The 20,610-nt window shown below is 36.6% G+C and overlaps 1 protein-coding gene across 10 annotated transcripts in view; it reads left to right on the top strand.

The window, feature by feature from the left end:
- NFX1 (nuclear transcription factor, X-box binding 1) overlaps window positions 1-20,610 on the top strand; it is an 80,272-nt gene that overhangs the window by 21,742 nt on the left and 37,920 nt on the right. For all 10 annotated transcript variants that reach the window (XR_005255831.1, XR_005255830.1, XR_005255832.1 and 7 more), the window contains exons 4-13: window positions 1,290-1,367; window positions 3,619-3,724; window positions 12,324-12,395; window positions 14,717-14,856; window positions 16,072-16,171; window positions 16,309-16,526; window positions 17,126-17,223; window positions 18,627-18,657; window positions 19,787-19,869; window positions 20,400-20,508. Coding sequence is in view for 6 of the 10 variants with exons in the window: in XM_038128084.1 (XP_037984012.1) it covers window positions 1,290-1,367; window positions 3,619-3,724; window positions 12,324-12,395; window positions 14,717-14,856; window positions 16,072-16,171; window positions 16,309-16,526; window positions 17,126-17,223; window positions 18,627-18,657; window positions 19,787-19,869; window positions 20,400-20,508 (1,035 nt within the window). In the remaining 4 variants the exon portion in view is untranslated. The remainder of the gene's footprint in view (window positions 1-1,289; window positions 1,368-3,618; window positions 3,725-12,323; window positions 12,396-14,716; window positions 14,857-16,071; window positions 16,172-16,308; window positions 16,527-17,125; window positions 17,224-18,626; window positions 18,658-19,786; window positions 19,870-20,399; window positions 20,509-20,610) is intronic.

Raw genomic sequence — 20,610 nt, 5'->3', positions numbered from 1 at the left:
TCAAAAGAAAAAAAGGCTTGGTCAGGAAATGCAAATTGGTCTTGACCATGAATATGAGAGTATATGCCTTGTACCACTGTTGTAGAGCTGCTCAGCCTATAATCGTACAGATCTCTGCAGCAATCTTGGTGGCACAGTAATATGAGCCGGAATAAAGAGGGATGTGAATAGGCATGAAGTATTGGAAAGAACAGACATGCATTAGGTTTGCATTTCTAGACTGTCAAGGCAGTCTGTAATTTAAATAATTTCAATTTGTGAAAATAATTTCCACTGTACATTATGGTGGATAACATAAGTTTTTCAACCTAGTTGAAGGTGAACCAAGGTGTACCTCTTGTTGCACTGCAGTTGTCTTGTCATAGGCAGAGTTTCCTGTTTGCAGTCCCTTATGCTTTCATAACACAAAATTATCATGAATCTTTGTCAGATTTCTTAATAGTGAAGAATAGTTCTAAAATCACAGGTTTATTAATTTACCAGCACTGAATTAATTCAGTTAAGAGAGACAGAAAGTGTTAATCAGTTTTTTTCTTTTTAATATCTATGTATAGATAGAAAAACATATCTCTCTTGTCTGTGACCTCTTTTATGTTCAGTAGCGCTCTCAGACTCATATTCTTAATGGCACAATACATACTAAATTGGGGAAAATTAATGTTGCCTATCTTCCACTTTACTGTTCTTCCTCTACTGCTAAAGCACCCTCCTGAAACACAGAAACAAGATAACTACTATTTATTAAAATAACAACTTGAAGAATAATATAAATGAATAAATTAGATTATTCTGGTTTATGTAACACTGATTTTATCTGAATGTGAGGCAATACCAAATTTGTCTTCTACAAAACATATAAACTCATGAGAGGATAGTGAAAAGGAAAGTACAGGTAGTGATTCGTGTGAGGTAATTATGTATTCCTCACCATTTTCCCTCTCTTAACACTTTTTTTCCCTCACAGCTTTAGATATGGTGAAGTCTCTGTATATTCTGGCTGTATGTCTTACAACAGGGCATATGATAATAGAATAATTGGGAGTTTAAAATCTGGCTTTGCTTCAATAAAAAGTTGTAGCCTGTTGAAATGAAATACCACGGCTGTGTTGATGTTGATACTGTATAAAATGTATTGTTATGAATGTGTTTTCTCACCACTTCTGAATAAGTGGAAAAATTAATGTATTTGCAACTGTGTTAAAAAACAAAGCAGAAGAACTTATTCTAGGCTTGTGGATTAGGTCTTTTATTTACTTCCAAGTCCTTTTTATCTTTTTTTTTACCTACAGATGGCAATAGCGGTTGGAGATGTCCAGCTTGTCAGAATGCTTCTGTGCAAGTTCCTAAAACATACACTTGTTTCTGTGGTGAGTTTCTCACTTGCTTTTTCAAAGAAAAACAGTTTTGTCATTTTGATTCCTTTTTCTTAATATGAATTTCATTGGTGCTTGTTTGCTTACATGCCTGAAACTCAATTTTTAAAAAAAATTATTGAAACTTGAAGGTGGCTGCACGGAGAATCATACATGTGCCACTTGAAAAATGAAAAGAATAAGTTCCAACTGGTAAATATTTTCATATAATTATGTAGAAATAGCGATCTTTATGGAATACTGATAGATTTTGGCTGGTATCTTGTGAGCATTCCTTCTGTAGAAGGAATAGAATAACATGCATGTTTATGTCTTTGTGGCAAGAGCAAAATAATACACAGCTGAAGGATACAACTATCTAAACCTTTAAATTAATTTAGCAGTTTTGTGATTTATGTTGTTCAGAGACACATGGAGCTTAAATAGGAAAAAATATTCAGGCTTTTCAGACCTCTGTGTAGATATGTATTTAATAAAAAAAAGTAAATGGCATGAGTACAGCACTCACCAAGCCATAAATTAAAAAAAAAAGGAGAAATTATGTTACTTAATTTCATAGATTTTAATAAGTTTTGTTTGGTATCTGTGATACAGAAGTATCACATATACTTCTGTGATCTGTATTATTTTCACATAGCTTTCTTTTCCTTAAATCAGAGTCACTGGAAACTTTCATCTCACTTTCTAGAAAACAGAATGTTCTGAATTTGAGATAGAAACTGTGTCAGTAAACTTGTCTAAAGAAGCAAGATTTGCTAAAACAGCATTTTATCTTTTTATCTAAGTGTGTTAGTGAATCAGTTAGAAACAGTGCAATGCAGTTAAGGCAGAGTTTTTATACCACAATGTGTGAAATTTTATTAATTTAGGGATAATAATTCAGTTATTAGAGATAATAATGCAGTCAGAATGAAGTGACCATGGATGAAAATTAGACCAAATGAAAATTAGACTTTTTAAAAAGATAGGACATCTGTTTGTTAAATGGGGAAGAAATTCTCCTTAGCCTAAAGACGTTTCATGGTTTAGGAGATCTACAGTAAGAACTTAAAATTGTCTGCAGAATTATTACTCGCAGAGCACCATGTAGTAACACAAGACTTCAACCTTCTGCAGATAATTTTACATTAATGATATATAATTTGGACATCATCAGTCACTTATGCAAACCTATCTTGTATTTGATGCAAAGTACTAACCATGTGTTGAGTGTGGTTAAGTGTGATTTTTTTTTCCCATGCTTTCACCCATGAGGAAATTCCTGTCTTATTTTTCTTCTGAAGCTTCAGATCTTTGGGACTTTCCTGGGTATTAAATTAGTTTAATTGAAACTCAGGTGAATAAATGCTATCTGTAGAGTTTGTTCATATTTTTCTAACTTAATACTGTAGAATATACAGAGGTACATTAAAGCAATTAAAATTATGTGACTATGTCACCAAAAATATATTTTCTTGTTGATTTTGATTGTCACAACTCAAATTTGCAACATCGGCTCAGTTGCTTCACTGTTAATTTAATTCCTCTCTTGCAGAAAGCCCAGAGAGTGTTAATGATTGCAATTAACCTTAACCCTGATGACCATGCACTTAGAGCTATGAGATTTGATTATAATATCTCAGATTAATGAAAATATGGTTTAGTGCTTGTCTGAAATATAGAATACTTGAAGCTAACATGCTTCTTGTTTAAGACTTCATCAAAATTCATTAACCTTTAAGTTTTGTTAATGTAGAGTCTGCTTCTTTTTATAGAAGTGACTTTCATAATTCGCCCACTTATTTAATTCCATATTTCCCACCACCGTGCCAGCTAGATCTTACTTTCTGGGATTGGTGTCTTTTTACTTTGTTCCTTTTTTCCCCCTCCCTGCTGCATTGAGACAGCAAGGGACTTTCACCCTTCAATTTTCTTAGCTACTATGCAGCCTGACCAACTGCAGGGGGCTTTTAGTTTTCATGTATTTTATCAGTTTAATTTAATGTATCAGCTACCTGCATGTCTGCTGATTGAGAGTACAGAAGGAAAGAATATTCTGGAGCTTGGTATTCCAATGGCATATTCTTTTACAAAAGCTGAGTATGTATCAGTACAAAATAACATAAACATTAGTGTAATTTTTTTGTCAAAGAAGACTACTTACCAGTATTTAAAGTACCGCTTTTTCTCTTAGGTATGATATTTTTCACAAATGCAGTCTGGTATTCAAAGCAATAAATACCTTTTTGTCTTTGACATGGTTTAGGTAAGGTGCACAATCCTGAATGGAATAGGAATGAAATCCCACATAGCTGTGGGGAGCTTTGTGGAAAGAAGAGGCAGTGTTTGGACTGTCCACATCTTTGCAACATGTAAGTAAATGTTTATTATATAAACACTGAAATTATTTAGAGCAAATTTCTGAAGACTATATTTGCTTATTTTGCTTATTTTTTGATTCCAGGATATGCTTAGAGATTTAGAACCTATAGAGGTTTATAGTTCAGCTGAAGTCTGTAAGAAATAAAAAGCCTGAAATGTTTTTGTGTTGGTATGTCTAAAGTGAGAGCATGAACAGGATGTCTACAATAGTTGTAGCAACATTTCTATCATAGTTTATGAACTGAACCAGCTATCTGACTTGGTTTCAAGAATTTTCATTGAAGTAAAGAAATAATAGTGTCTGAAAGTAACTCTGAACATGTCCAGTGGTCCACCAGATTTTTCAGGTGCTGTTATTCATGTAAAAGTGTTTGAAAATCCTAATTTGGGATTAGTGCTGCTTGTTTAAACTGAAAGACCATTTCTTTTTTGTTTGTTTGTTTTTCTTTTTTTTTTTTTTTTTTTTTTTTTGCTTGCAAACTGTTGAGGATAAAAGGGCATTTGTATTTTTTTATTTGTTGAGACCATCAGATAGTTTAACTAGAATCCCTCATGGAAATTTTAATCAGTATATGTTACTCAGATTGGTTCTGCTAACATTTATTAGTATAATTCAGTGAAGAGAGGCAAAGGAGGTGGTGTGGTTTGGAATCCGAGGAAAATTTTGGGAAGTGAGGCAAAAGCTTTTTGTGTAATTGACAGTGTGTTGAACCACTGAGGAGCTGGACATGCCTCTGTGAAAGACACATGTTAAAGAGAAAGAAACCCGGGAACTTTTTCTTTCCTTTCCGGTTAGGAGTACGGTAACGCGGCTTGAACCCCCTTCCCTGGGCCGCCTGCCAGCCCTCTACATCGGTTGCTGGGCAGGGAGAGGGGGGTGCCGCGGGGCTTCATGGAGCCGGCCTTGCTAACTTCTGGCTGCCTACTACACCCTCCCCCCCCAGCCTAGGAGCCCGCCGGGCCCCAGGAGCAGCCCCGGGCTGGTGCCGGGATTTTACTCCCGTGGAAGCTGCCCTCAGCCATCGGGCAGGGGGAAGGAGAAGCCACCCCCCACCCCCGCTGTGCGGCTGCTGCTGCTGGGTTGTATGTAGCCTGGCTGATTCGATTCGATCCGAGCCGCTTCCCTGATTACAACTCCCGCCGTCTGTAGCGTCCAGCCCGACCCCAGCCCGGCTCCAGGCGGGATTTAATCCTTTCAATGCTTTAATCCTCCTTCGAGTGAGAGAAAGGAACAAGATGCAAGCATGTAAAAGAACAACATGAAAATATCATGGTCAGTGAGGAAGATTTAAGTCCCAGATGGGAGGGAGGGGAATATGCCTTGAACTTAGGGCTCAAATCCTCTTGTAAGCTATGGAAAAAAACCTTCTTTTTCCTTATAACACAGGAAACTATGGGGAGATGGAAGTGTTCAAATTATAGATACCAAGTAAAGACCTCCATAGCCAAAATAAACAGATGTTAAAGTAGCTGTAATCCCACAAGAAGTTTGAGCAGAGAGAGTAGTCTTGTGCCCCCAGGAGAAGAAAGAGAAGATCTCTGTTCCCAGGGATGAAGATGATTTTAGAGATAAATAATGAGAATTTTTACCTTTGAACAACTCAATTTTTAAAACAATACCCCTTAAGTCAAGATGGCCCATCGACAATCTGTGGGAAGACTTGTGGAAATGGGAAGGACATCACAATAACAGGGTTCTCTGGGCAGCTCTTATTTGTGATGAAGTTGAGAGCCACGAGAGAACTGTTTTTTTCCTCTTGTGAAGAAGTCTCCATAACCTTTACAAGAGGGACGTCTCTCCCTAAGTAAACTTAAAGAAAGACTATTTTAGAGGTGGTAAACTAACTAAAAATTTTAGGTTTTGTTTCTTTACATTATCAGTGGGAAAGAAAAGGTTGTGGGGGAAGAAGAAGTGTTCTGAAGGGTTTGTTCTGATTCTTACTACTTCTTTTTTCTTTTACTTACTTTTAATAAAATTTTCTTTATATCCTTTTAAAGGTTTTGAACCTACTTAACCTTTCTTCTCTCCTAATCCTATCTCCCAGCAGGAAATGAATGCACTGGTAATTAGCCAGCACTGAAGCCCACCACACTCATCAACGCATGGTTGGGAAATTTTAAAATTAGGAAAATCTTAAATTAATAAATCCAGACCACTACAGAAGGACATCTCTGTTTTCAATTTTGGATTTTTTACATTAGATTTTTTAATGATGTAGTTGCATTGATAAGATTAACACCATTATATTATTTTTTTCAATGTATAAATATTCTTGCTTGTCAGAAACATAAATTATATGTTGTTCCTATTGTATCTAGCTTCAATTTCCATGGAAGTTGGTCCTTAACATCTGTTCATATTTCTGGTTTTGGAAGTTTTTGATGGAAGCAGTTTTCTGCTCTTTGTCAGAAATGTTACCCATTCCAACAAATAGATTGTTGCCTGACACTTTTTCCAAGATTTGCTAAAGCTCAGAATTGTACTCTGAACTTTGTATTTAATGTGTTCTGCTTCAAATATATTTCAACATTTTATTGAATATCAGTATAATTCTTTAATACTTGTTTCCCATACATGAAAATGTTAATTAGATTTCTTTTTGATATTATATTTAATTTATATTTATGCATTATGTATTTATGCATGCAGATTTATGTTTTATTTCATTTAAGTGTCATGGCTGTTTTCTTAATTTTCTTTCAACTTTCAGACTACACTTGAGGTAGCTGATACCCTGAACAGAACACTGATTTTCTTGGAGACCAGCTGCAGGCCTCCATCTCAGGAGAGGCATATGTTCATGGACATATCTTTTGCCCAGTCAGAAATAAGCAGACTTCTTAACCACTTTGAGAACTCCCTGACTGCAATTTGTTGCCTGACAAACTTTCCTGTAGGGCTTGGAAGCAGATGTTCTTCTCTTCTTTCCTGTCCTAGTCTACAGTAGAGGTTCAGTCTTTGGCATTCTCTTCAGGAAAGCCTTCTGAAGAGTAGTGACAATACAGTGACATTGGGGTGCTACAAATTCTTAGTCTCTAAATATCTGATCAGCATAAAAGCTGTGAAAATTGAGTCCCAATTTGTGACTAGTTGTAGCATGTTTAAAGATGTTATCATTCAACTTTATGTTTCACATGAATAAAACCATGATGAGATTATCCAGTCCTGGAGGTAAGGCAACAGTAGGCAGGCAGATCAAGATAATGGATGTTCTTGGCACTCTCTAACTTATGATGGTGAACTGGAGAGGAATGCATTTTCAGCATCAGTGTTACCCAGTTTTGGACGTTCGCCTTATATTTTGGACACTTCTTTCTCCCATATGGGAACCTTCGCTGTCTGTGAGGACACAGGCCGTGATCATCTGTTTTATCAAAAAGCAAAAAGCAAGTAGGAACTTTGTTCCCTCTTGCTGTATCAGTGGTGGAGTTAAGAGATGCATGGTCTGGGAGTCTCCGCTGTCAGGATGACCCCAAGATGCGTTAGGAAGTCTTTTTTCCCAGTCCGATGGTCGAAGAAGGAGTCAGGACTCTTTGGCTGCAGTTCTCAAGGTTGTTTATTATTTCTTATCTCTTACATTCTTTCTCTGGCCTGCCATGATCTGTTCAGCAGGTCAGTCCGAGGCACACTGCCTGCCTCCCGGGCTGGTGTTGTCTTTTATACTAAAAACTACGTGTACTATATTTATACTTATGTTTCAATACCTATCACCTATGTTAGACAGTCAGTCTGTACTCTAAACCAATCTAAAAGTGCCAACATCACCCAAATCATGAAGGTTAGAAGGAATAAAGAAGTACAGGGCCTGCCCAAATTCCTCCATCTTGGGACCCCAAACCTCCATTCTAAAAATCCCAAAATTCTATTTTTCACCCTGTGATAATTACTTTGATGCTACTTACACTTTTGTGACTTTTAATTCTTCATACAGAGTTGGTAATTTGTTCCGTGGGTCAAAATCAAAGTCACAGGTGCCTCTGGCTTCCTGCCAGGATCTCAGAGTCCCCTGCCAGGGGCTCGAGCCATCCAGGACAGTCAGTGGGACATCCTGGGTTCCGACAGCAGGGCTCTAGTATTTGAATGCAGATGATAAGTCTGGATCATGATTTATGTCTGGACAGAGATTTTCCTCAAGAGAGTGCTCTATTTCATAGTTCTTGCTTAAGTTTAGATGATCTCAGAACTTCTTGCAAGCATTTATTTCTTTGGATTGTGTATTTGCTATGTGCCATTTTCCCCTCCTCCCACGTGTTCCCATAAGGCGATATGGTTTGAACCAGAACTGTCATTCTGTTTGCAGATATCCTAAAAGCTGTTTTGTTTTTCCTTTACAACACCACACTCCGTTTTGGTGAAAATAAGTAAAGGTGATTTACACTGCCAATTGACAGGGGCAATTTAAAGGACACAGACACCAATGGAAAGAATGGTCTTCTTATTTTACAATGAATATTAAGGTAATACAAAAGTAAAATTATACATTCAATAAAACTACTTGCTTGGCTCTAGCAACAAGCAAAAATAAGCAAGGTAGTGTACCTAGTCCTTACTTTGTGAGAGAAAGGATAGTGATTGAGAAAGTTAGATACATAATCAATTGCCTAAATACTTTACCATCACCCAGAGTCCGCACTTGCTGGGAAGCACTTTTTCGCTGTGAGGACCTGGAGAACCCTTCCCAGCAATCAGGAAAATCCTACATGGTGAGGCCTCCAAATTTGCCCCAAAAGTGGGTCCAGCTTTTATAGGCCCAAATCAGCAAGTCAAAGTGACTTGATTGTATTTTTAGCACAAAAACACCTGAATCTCATGGCACACTTGCTGACCAGCCAGGGCTTAGCCAGAACCCAGGCCTTGGCTGGGAGGGTTTTCCCCTAAAATACCCTACAAGAAGCCTCTATTCATGTTAGTGTGAAAAATTTCTTAAAATAATACCTTTCTTGTAGGTAACCACAGATTGTTATGTGAAAGTTTCTAAAGCAGGCGGTTTGGTGTTAAACAGTGGGTATAAGCTCTTGGTCATCTATTTTTAGCTAAATTATACTGATGGTGTCAGTAGTCAGTCACACAGTGCTTGGGATCCATCTGGTAAGTCAACTCTGGCTTAGGCCTGCTGCTCAGGCCTGAGCACATCAACTGGTTTAGGAATAAATCTAATGTTTACTCAGATTTATTGAAATGGTAACCGTTTATATAAACAGCTGATTTGGCAGAGCTGAGAAACAGCTAAGCAGCTGTTTGAAAGAGGAATGCTTTGCAGACCTTTTGCTAGTGTTGTGCTGTGGCACGCATAACACTTCTCAAGGTGAGTTCTCTTCACATTTTTAGTTTAAAAACACTGACATTTATTTTACAGTGTTAGGTTCTACATCAAAGAAACATCTAGCTTAACCTTCATTAAAATGTTCCTGATAATAAACTTCTTTACAAAGCAAAACTTCTTCTAAGGCTCCGAAGTTCTCCGTGCCAGCTGAAACTATGCAAGGACTTGAGAGCATTTGAAAAAGGTCTTACAAAGGCAGTAAATGAAATTTTTCCCTGTCAGATAATACCCTTTTTCTGACCCAGAGATGGGGCAAGTGAGAGGTTTTAAAAACTTTTATTCCATTTTCAGTCTCATGAGAAGGGTGAGACAATAGAGATGTTAAAAATCACGTCATCACAATCAGAAGCCAGCTAATTACCTAATTACAATACACTATAAGTGTTTCTTAGCAGATCAGCTTTTTGCCACACCATGCTGTAAATGCCTTAAAGCCAATCATTTAAAATTACCCCTCATGGGTCCTAGTGCAAGGCATCTTTCATAGTTCTATTTCTCCAAAGTATCTAGTCTTATTTGCCAGGCCATCCATTGAAACTTTTTTTTTTCTAGCTTGCTCCATTTCTCTCTCAACAATATCTGTCCTATTCCATGGCATTTCTAAGTCAATATTTCTTATCTTAAAGTTTGCGTACAGATGCATACTGTGTGGACCTTCTGTCAGGCCCTGAGAGCTCTCTACAAATCCATTTCCCACATCTCTCTCTTAATTTAAATTTTAGTTGTTAGACTTCCTTCATAGATCTTTGGTGCTGTAATTTTTTCTACAGTAGTAGAAGTCCCTTTTTTGTTCTGTTATAGTATCTAATATTTTCACTGTCAGGCAAATGGAAGTTTTAATTTTTCCTTTGTATAGATGTATCTATTGTCACGACTTTTTCTTGTATGCCAGTTCTCTAGAGAAGCAGCAGTAAATTGCAAAATAATCCTCCATGCTAATGATAGGTAATGAAGGTTCAGTTAAAAAACCTTTGCATTCACCCAACAGAAGTTAATGCTGAAGTCTTTGGCCTTTTTGGGTTCAGTTTACAAGATTGTCAAGTAATTTAACTTAGTTTTTTGCTTAATCCCCTAAACCAGGACTAAAACTCTATAGGTGTCACCCATCTTTATCATCTAAGGAGCATTTTCTGCACTTCCTGTGCATGTCTCTGTGCTGAATGAAGTTTGAATTTCCATCTTAATTGTTGTATGGATCAAGTATGTCCTGGAACTGTAGTCATACTGTAGCTTCTGTCGAAACTAAATTGTACCAGGACTTTTGCATGTGTATCTGTAGGGATGCATAAGGAATACTTATTTCAAAAGTCAGAAGCTTGATTTCAAAGCAGTAGTTTTTGCATTACTGGATTTTTTCTGTTCTTATTAACAAAAGGTCAGAAAATTGTCTCTGGACATACATTGTCCAGATTTTCAGATATCTGAAAATTAATTGTCTGATACTGTTCTAACAAAAGGAATCTTGCTGTAAGACTGCAGTCTAGTATTACTGGTAGTTACAACTTTAAAATATTTGTGATCAATATAAATTGCTGTTGTGTGATACAGTATCATCAGAAAGCATGCCAGGAGTGGGGTTATGGAAGAAATCTTAGTATTGCTTGTATATGGGAGTGTTGAGAGAAATAATACACCAGGTTAAAAAACTTAACATGACAAGACTTCTGAAGATGATGTGCCTTCTTGCTTTTCCAAGTTATGACTTAGATCATAGTATTTTGAATTTATATTTACTTTAATCTGATTCTTAGTTCATAAGTTGTCATCCAACCTTTAGAATCCTACATGGATCTGTGAGAATTGAAGTCAAGACAGTGCAATATATGGTGCAGTCCTTTTACAAGAGGTTTTCTTGTAAGATAGGTTTTCTTGTGTGTTGCAGAATTCATGTTAATTGTTATTGTCTGAAGTTCCACAATACAGTTTTAATTAATTCAAGGATTTTGCTTTCTTCCTACTTTACTGTGTATCCATCCAGTTTTTCTTTTTTTTTCTCCCTTTCCTTGTGCCTGCTCTGGTGCTTTTTCAACTCTTCCCTGTGCCATAAAACTGTCCTATCAAAAGATGGAGGGTTATGGTGGTTTTGGTGCCTTGTTTTTTTGATTTGCTTTATGCGATGGGGGATTTTTCATTGTTTTGATTGGTTTATTGTGCATTTGCTTGTCTTTACTGTTAGAGTTGGCATAGGTTGAGTGATAGGTTAGGCCTTATTGTCAACTAGGAGGAGTGATAGAGGAAGAAAGGAAGGCAGACCACTGTTGACAAGCTGGAGGCATGACTCAACTATATTGCATGTGACTGTAGTAAGTGGTGTACTAATTAGTACTTGTATAGTTACTGTCCTTGAGGAATTCAGTAGTTACCATGTAACTGGGTAGTCTGTTTTTGTGGGGTTTTCTGATGGTTCTGAGTTTTTTCTTTTTGGCTAGGATGTCTGTGCTGGTTAGTTTTGGCCAGTAATAATTGCTCTGAATGAGAGCTGCTGTTTTTGCAGATGAAGGGAACTGGGAGTTGGCTAAGGAAGAGTGCAGACTAGATAAGTATAATTTCACAAACCTGTCGTTGTCTATGCCCAGCTAAGGTCTTACATGCAGATAGGGAACATCTAGTTTTTCTTGAAGTAGGAGGTACGATCTGATATGTAAAGGACTGGAACTGATGACACCCACAGGAAATTGCCCTTGATGGTAAGAAAAAAAACTCAGGCAGACTTGCTGTCTCTCCCATGTGTTACCTTACAGGAAGAGGAGCAATCTCTTTTACTGGTGGCACTAGAAGAGCTGAGTTAAAAGATAAAACCACCTCAAGTTAAAAGATAAAAACAACCTCAAAAGAAGAAATTATTAGAGAAGTTTATATCTCTGCTGTGTTTAAGATCACCGAAGAAATAAATATGTTAATGTTTTGGACATAAGATGATTTGGGTGTTATCAATGATGAACACTGTTGAGTTGATGCATGTTTGCTGGTGAAATGCAAAATATCAAATATGTCAGTAGCAGAATTGATTTGTTAGTAGTACTTTTGATTTGACAGCAGCAGGAATATAGTTTTTCCTTCAACATTAGTGGTCTTTGAGACTGATGCAATTGTAATAATCAATTTTTTTTTTCTTGTGTTAAGACTGCTTTCACACCCTGCAAGAGTGAGTGTAGGAGTCCTGTATAATGTTTTGATAATGCACTGATGTTGGGTCATGGTGGACTGTGTCTCTGCGAGTGCAATAAAAGTCACGTTAAATTTGCTTTTTTTTCTTACTTCCAAGTCTGTGCCACCCAGGACCGTGCCCCTCGTGCCCAGCCTTTGTGACAAAAACATGTGAATGTGGACAAACAAAGTAAGAATGCTTCTACTATGCAAACATAAGTTTAGTTATTATAAACAAAAGAAGAGTTTAAAACTCTATATACTATTTTCTTTTCTTATAGTTTATTAGAAATATGCTGAACAAAGTTTAATCTGAGCTGTAACTTGAATTTGTGGTTAAAATTATTTGGAGAATTTTATATTTTGAAAAAATGCAGTTACTTTTAATTTTTCGAGAAAGAAAGTAAAAATAACAAAAAAATACTTGTCAATTTATGATACATGTACCTGAATTGTTTGAGCAATTCAGCTCAATTGTTGATTTGATTTTGAAATCTCGTGCTAGTATTTATTAATTTTATTTGCTAGAAGATTCAAAGAATTTAATAGAAAAATGTTCTTATCTTTTCTATCTGAATGAAATGAGATCTTAAATTACTTAATTTCAGAAATAATAATTACAAAAATAATGTTTGTTTTTTTTCTCAGAAAATGTACAGAGAAGTCTGTAGTGTATTCCAGACTTAAAAGCCATCTTTTCCTTACATGTTTGGTGCATATGGGATCATTGCCAATAGCAATATGGTACTGCCTATACTGTGTGTGATCACTCATAATCAGTTGGCCTGAGTCTTTAGAGTCCTCTTTTCCAGTTTTGTAGAACTGATGATGTGTAATAAATTGTTTGCCAGAATTTGCTTACAGAATCAAAAAAGCCATAAACCAATTTCATTGTTAACGTTCTTGCTCTGGTAAAAAGATCTTTCAAGTTTTTGCAATTACTGCTCAGAGTTTGAATGTAATACTACACAATGTTAATTTTTCAGAAGAAGGTACTGCAATTTCTGTGGCAGTATTTGTAGATAAAAGCACTTTGTCTTCAGCATAAAAATTGATTGCTTTGGATTGTAGATTACTGAATTTTATCTTCCATAGTAATATTTTTTTTGTTTGTTTTTGTTTTGTTTTGGTTTGGTTTTTTGGTTGTTTTTCTGACTTCTCAATTAATTTAAAAGTTTAATAGATGCAACAACTTTGTTTTATTTTTTTTTCCAGATGCCAGATTACTCAACCAGATTCCTGATTTTTGTAGTAGTACATTTGATACTTAAAACCTGCTTCAAAATAGCATTTCATATAAGCATCCAGGGTGTATGGCATGGCATCACAAACTTAAGGATATTTTCAAATTACTATTTCAAGTACATGTTTTACAGCCATTGTATGAGCCATCCAGAGTTGAAAAAATAGGAAATTTTGTCACATTTTTTGACAATTTAATTAAAAACTCAGTTGTTTTCATAGATATCTGACCCACTGTTAAGGCCTGTATCTCTTTCTTCATTGTATTCAATAGATTTAGAATTGTTTAAGTCTTCAGAAAGATGCCTGTATTGGAAATATCTGCTTTTCTGACAATGCATACATGAGTTCATGCGTTAGTTCAAATTTTAGTGTCACCTTGGCTTGTTTTCCCCCATTTTCTTCAGGAAAAGTTCTGTAGACTAACTGCTGTTACTTTAGTGAGGTGGAAGAGGAGAAGCAAGGAAAAAACTAGAGATGTTATTTCCTAAAGACTTTCATTAGTAAATTATGCTGGCTTTTGAAGATCCTGGCATTTTACTGATGTCCTGGTTTAGGGCAAATTTGGGAGAAAAACCCCAGCGGGGCTCCTCTAGGAAAGCAGATTCAATTGGCTGCTGCCCCCAACTGGTTTGGGAGAAAATACCTCCTTGGAGAAAAGTGGAAAAAAACCTGTTTATTAAACAATAAAACCTAAACAATATTAAACAATAAAACTTCTTGCTGCTTCAAAAGAGATGACAAACTCCGAAAAGTCCCCTCCCCGGGTTGCAGCTCGGCTCACTCAGTCTCTTATCAGTCCCTCTGGTGCTGGAAATGCCCGGCCCGGGCCCGGCCCAGTGGCCACAGTTGTGAGCTGCCGGTGCTCTGCTGGGTGTTCGGTCCAGAGCAGGTTTAAACAGGTCCAAAGAAAAGGGAAAAAACCACAGTCCAGGGAACTCCTCTGCCTCAGCTAGCTAAAACTAACTAAAACAAAGGAGAGCTCTGTCCCACTGTCTGTCCATCCGCAGACAACACAGTCCAGGAGCAGGAATGTGGAGGAGTGAGAGCAGTGTCTGAAAACAAGCTGTGCGCTTCTTCTCTCCCCCCTCCACTCTCTGGAACAAGTCTTAAAGGTGCAAAACTTATTATTCAGCATAAACAGAACAAGACGACTGGGGATAAAGCATCATATAGTCAACCCAGGACAACTGAAAATGCCTTTCCCTTTTTATTAAATACTGTATAGATGTCATGTAGCTGACTGGCTATGGTGTCATTTCTCTACAGTCATTCAGTTCGCTGTGGTCAATCAACAAAAATTCATTGTTCTAATGTATGTGGAAATACTTTAAATTGTGGAAAGCACAGCTGTACTCAAGTGTGCCACTCAGGAAAATGTTCACCTTGCCAGTTAACAGTACAGCAAGGTAAGTACTGAAATGCTTTACAGATACCCAGCCTATACAGTGAGAACAAGGGGGTGGAAAAGATCAGTACCAAGAGGCAGGTGCCAGTTTTCCTTAACACAACCAAAATCTATTGCAGGAATCCTGCCATGATGATTAGGCTGTTGGAGCATGTGCCTTATTAGGACAGGCTGATGATACTGGACTTCCTTATCTTGAGAGGGCAAAGTAGTGGCCTTTCAGTAGCTAGTAAGTAATTTAAGAAGACAGAGATGGGTTATGCATGAGTGAAGGATGAGAGACAATGAGCTTAAATTCTTTGTGACTAGCTGTAAGGGAAACCTCTTCTCTTGGGATTTTCAAGACCAACTGAATAAAACACTTGAGTAATGTGGTCTGATCTCATTGCTGACTGTGCTTTAGGTAAGGGCTTGGACTAACTAATCCTTTCTTACTTGAGTTATCCTCTGATCCTACTGAATTTTTTACTATAATTATAAGAATTAATTAGGCAGTAAATGAAAGAAAAATAGAAGAAAGTGTAGGAAAGTGTAACGTGAGTGGGGGGTGTGGGTCAAATACAGAGACTCACACTCCAGAGGTCTTGTGACAAACAGCCTCGAGTTTATTCCTCCAGCTCCAGTTTTATAGGAGCTCCAGTTACACATGTGATTTGTTGAAGTCTTAGCCCCATCTAGCTCTCTGGCCAATGATACATCTGCATTTAGAGCTGAATGACATTGGCTGAGGGTCCCTGGGCAGATTGAATCCAACCTATCCTTGGCCACCCAGGGATTCCAGGGTCACAGGAAAGTACATTTCAGCAAGCTTCTCATGATTTCTGTCAAAATTTTCTAAACCAAGTCTTGAATGGAAATTAAATTGACTGAGTATGTATGCCAGTATATAAATAACTATAAAACAGTTTATACAGAAAATTGCAAGTTAATTTTCTCATTTTTAAGGTAAAAATTAACTTGTTATGTATACTGCTTTAATAAATAAACTTTTTGTGCACATAGTACCACTTTATCAAAACAAATAATGCTGGAATTCCAACTTCTTTAGGACAAAACTCTTTCATTGATGAAATACATCTAAAGAGGAGCAACTTCTTTATCCTTCTAAAAATTGACTGTAACAATTTTTCACTTTTTACCTTCTTGTATTTGCTGGAGGTGTTTTGTCACTGATATTCTCTTATATTGTTTTCTGTGGAATATTGCTTTCTTTCAGTGTGTTACTGTGGAAGCAACTTTAAAGAAGTATTGTGTGGATCAAAGGAAGAATTCTCTGATGGTTTTGGGAGTTTCTCATGTCAGAATATATGTGGCAAGTAAGATCACTATGACTTACACTTTTAAAAAGAAGAAGGTCATTCTATTCACAATGACTTATTGTGATACTCTTAGATAATTCCCCCTTTAATTTTTTCTTGTTTTCTATTTTGTTTCTTTGATTTTTTTTTTCCAGAAAATTAAATTGTGGGAGGCACAACTGTAAGCAAATATGCCATCCTCAGCCTTGCCAGCTCTGTCCACGACTTCCACAAGTTGTGTATCGTTGTCCCTGTGGTCAGACTCCTCTCAGCAAGTTACTGGAACTAGGATGTGTTGAACGTAAAATTTGCACAGATCCTATCCCATCTTGTGGAAAGACATGTGGCAAACCTCTTTCTTGTGGTAGCTATGGTAATTAGAAATTTCTGTATCAGAGTATTCGAAGTGTCTCATAGTGTCACAGAAAGTCAGGTGAATAGAACTCCTGAACACCAATGCAGCATTAAGAAGCAGGCATACGTTATTGCGGTACCAGCTGCGGGCGGGATAAGTTCACCTAGAATTTTTATGGTCTTATTTTGACTGTGGTTGCATTCCTAAGCCCAATGTACTTACTCCACCAGTCCCTTTATCTTCCCTCTGTCCTTGCTCTGGAAGCAGGGCACGCCTGTTTGTTTCTTTGTTAAAAATACACAGTTGCAGTCTTTGTTTTTAGATTAACCCTTTTGATATCAGTATTTTGAAAACAAAACAAAAAGTGGTCTTTAAATACTTAATTTCAATAAATTAATATTTTATTAGTGATTTTGAGTTTTAACCAAAATTAGTGTAAAAACCACTGCAGAGCCTGCAGTCTGGCTGTGTGTTCATAATAATGCTTTAAAATAAGGAAATAAAAACTCAGCTGTGCATAAACTTAGTATCATTGACCAGTGATGCTCCTAATAAATATGATGTTATGGGTCATAGATTTTTTTGTATTCTTAATATTTGTATTTTCATTTTGCTAGAGTTCATTCATACGTGTGAAAGCCTTTGCCACGAAGGAGACTGTAGACCATGTTCTCACACATCAAATATTTTTTGTAGGTGTGGCTTCAAAAAAAAGGTGAGTGTGTAACCCAGCAACAGGTAATCTTTGCTGCTTTTTAAAGCTGTGGAGAAAAAGGAACTGAAGAAGTATAAAGAAGTACTGTGCTCCTTAGGTGCAAGAGTGTATGTTGTATACTAACTGATAGATGTTATCTAGCTTATACTGTGAAGTAGTAACATGCTTTTACTATAAAGGCAAGTTTTAAAGTATTTTGGCAGAGTTTGAACAGAGTTCTATTAGTGTAAACATTCTGCCAAATCCTATATTATTCTGGAGTGTTTTTGTAGCATAAGGATTGGTAGAGAGTAAACTGAGAGAAGAAAGGCAGCCAAGAGTAAACTGAGAGAAGAAAGGCAGCCTATTTAAAACTTTATGGTAATAGCTTGTAGTCTCCTTGTAGACTTTTAGTAGAGACTGCATTGTTACTGATTCCTTTTCTTTGTACATTTATATAGTGATCCTGCAGGTACTCAGCTATTGTTATTTAGTAATTATTATATTTTTAAACCGTGCTACTTTCTGTAATCATATCTTTGAAATTTTTGGCTACTGTCACAGAAGCTTTGATGACTTTTGACTTGTTATATATCATCTGCAAGTAGAGTGCCATCTGCAGTAGTGGCTTCTGAATATATGTAAGTCTGTAGGTGCATGGAAATGACTGAGAGTTTGTTAGAGGTTGGAACTCCATTCTCCTAGAAGTTTGCTGAAGGTAGTTATGGAGTAGAAGGCTTTAGATTGCATTTTGAATCTTGATATAAAGTAGTGAGGTTTTGGGTTTAGTTTATGAAGTTTCTCATACACCAGAAAGATGCTTCTATAAAAAGAGTTAACTACAGTGATAATTTCAATCAATTATAAAAAATGTGATACTCAGAAATGACAGCTTAGAATATAAAGTTGCAGTGAATGCTTCAAATGTCAACAACATTATTTTCATCCATCACATTTTATTTTCATGTTGAGGTCTTAGATATAACTTCGTAGATCGTAACATTAGGCTTCTTCCTTTCTTTTGTCAGACTTGCATTTTTGGGACAGTTGGTCAAAGCACAAATTTATGTACTCCTATCAGTATTCTCTGGGAGAGCTCTATTGGTTTCCATTACACAGATTTCTGGTTTCTTGGGACAAGCTTGATTCTCTAAGTTTATGGTGACACTTAATACTGCTGAATTGAGTGGAGAATACAAAACTACATTTTTTTAAAAATTGGTATTGAATCTTTAAAGATCAAATACTGTGTCAAAAGATTTGAGGATTTTTTTTCCAGTTTTTATTTCACTTTTGTATACAGATGTGTTATACACGTGAAAACTGAGTGTGCTTCTTTTTTGATGTGACCAAGTGTTTTCTAGATAAGTATGTTTCAATTGTTTCATTTATTTTAATCTAATGGCTGCTTGTTTGTTTCCTAGGAAATCCCATGTGCTCTTCTCAGAAATAAAGGTACAAGATAATGATACATATATAATGTAAGGTTGTTTAAAAATTATCTCATCTCGTAGTAATTTGGGGTTTGATTGACAAAGTTGGCAAATAGCTGATCTGTACTGCATCTTTTATCCATGCTTCCATGCCAAGTTGGTAATTTCTGCTGCTTGTTCATGGTACTGATCATGCTGCTCTGTTTGGGAGAAGGTTTGAAATATAAACATCTTTAGTTTTCTTTCATCTTTTACATAAGGAAAGACTTCTTCACATTTGATCTCAAAGATTATGTCTGTTTGATTTTGAACAGTTTCTTACACCACCTGCTTCAATAGGTTGCCATCCCCCTCCTACTCCCCCATCATCCTGTATAACTTTTGGTCAACTTGCACAGCTCAGATTCACTGTAATAGTTTTGCTCTGATGCCTATGTTTCTGGGGAAGTACAAGCTTGGATTCAACTTCACATTGTATGGTGGTGATCTTTGCTGCTGGTCTTTGCATCTGACCATGGCAGAGTGTTCCCATTTGATGCTTCTTGGTATTCAGGATGTAACACCTCAAAATTCCCCTCAGTGAAATGTTTACTTGATTGACCCCTGTCTACTGAGGTATTTCTTTACAAGATACATAAGGGAGTAATATGCTTATTTTCTAATTTGACCTTTTGTCTATGAAGACTTTGCTCTTATGGAATCCAGAAGTGATTCCCTTTTGTTGGCTGTTTATGGTAATAAGGATGTTCTTTGCTAGCAGTAGTTGTTTTTAGCTGACTAAAACAGTTAAAACCACCCCAGTTTAAGCAGTCTTAAATTGGATGTTTGTGGTACTTCAGTGTATCAGAATATCCTGTTTTCTTTGTTCTATTGTATGGAGTTTATGGGGTGAAGGTTAAGGGGAAACGAACTAGCTTCATGTATTCTGCTTTCCAAAATCCTTTTGAATAAGAGTTTCTTTAAAGAAAGGCAAGTGCCTACATGGGGATAATTGTGAGGGGGAGCGTGTAATTTAACAGTTTGCTTGCTGGCTTACCCTCCTAGACCATGCCCTGCAACAGCCTTAGCATATTACTGTAATTACAGGTTTTATTCTCAGCACATGCAAAGACCTAAAAGTTAGGAATTTGGGGGGATTTTTTTTTTAATAGCTGCTATTACATTCATGTGTGACAAGCGATGCAACAAGAAGAGATCATGTGGACGACACAAGTGTAACGAAGTTTGCTGTGTGGTAAGTGTATGTGTAGTTTTATGAAATTGCTTGATATGATGTATGTTTAGTTTTGGTTGTGATGTTAGCAGTCTTTTTTATCTTTCCATTTTTGTGCATCTTCATTCTCTATTTGCTGTGTTGGTTATGCTCACAAAGTTTGTGTGTGTGCATTTATTTTGCAAGTTCTGTTCTGTAGGTATCATTATAAATGTAAAACCAAATTTCAGCCTAAATGCAGTTAAATCAGTGTAAAGGAGCTTTTTGTCAATGCAGTGATTCTAGGGAGAATGGAGAGGGCAAGCATATTACTTAATAGAAGAAGGCTAAACCCTGTAGCTGTGTCTGTAACAGAAGTCTTAACAGAATCTGCATTTAAAATTGTGTATCCATACAGTGATGGAAAAATTGTATAGATTTGGCCTAAGCTATTTTTTGCACTATACAGTTTTGCTGTCTATTATTAGAAGTAGATTGGAACCTCAAAGAGAAAAAAATAACCAATAGGGCTTATAGTTAAACTCTGCTTTTTCTTTTTTGCCATTTATTAGGACACAGAACATAAGTGCTCTTTGGTTTGTGGTCGTAAACTCAACTGTGGGCTTCATAGATGTGAAGAACCCTGCCATCGCGGCAGTTGTCAAACATGCTGGCAAACAAGTGAGTTATGTGCAAAAATACATAATCGTCATTATTCTAGGAATACATTAATATCTGTCTTGCTCCAGCAGTTAATGTGATGTATTTCACACTGGTGAAAAG

This window comes from Motacilla alba, chromosome 2 (assembly GCF_015832195.1).
Source record: "Motacilla alba alba isolate MOTALB_02 chromosome 2, Motacilla_alba_V1.0_pri, whole genome shotgun sequence".
NCBI classification, from domain to species: domain Eukaryota; kingdom Metazoa; phylum Chordata; class Aves; order Passeriformes; family Motacillidae; genus Motacilla; species Motacilla alba.
Note: the sequence above shows the minus strand (reverse complement) of the source record. Positions and strands in the feature narration are given on the sequence as shown.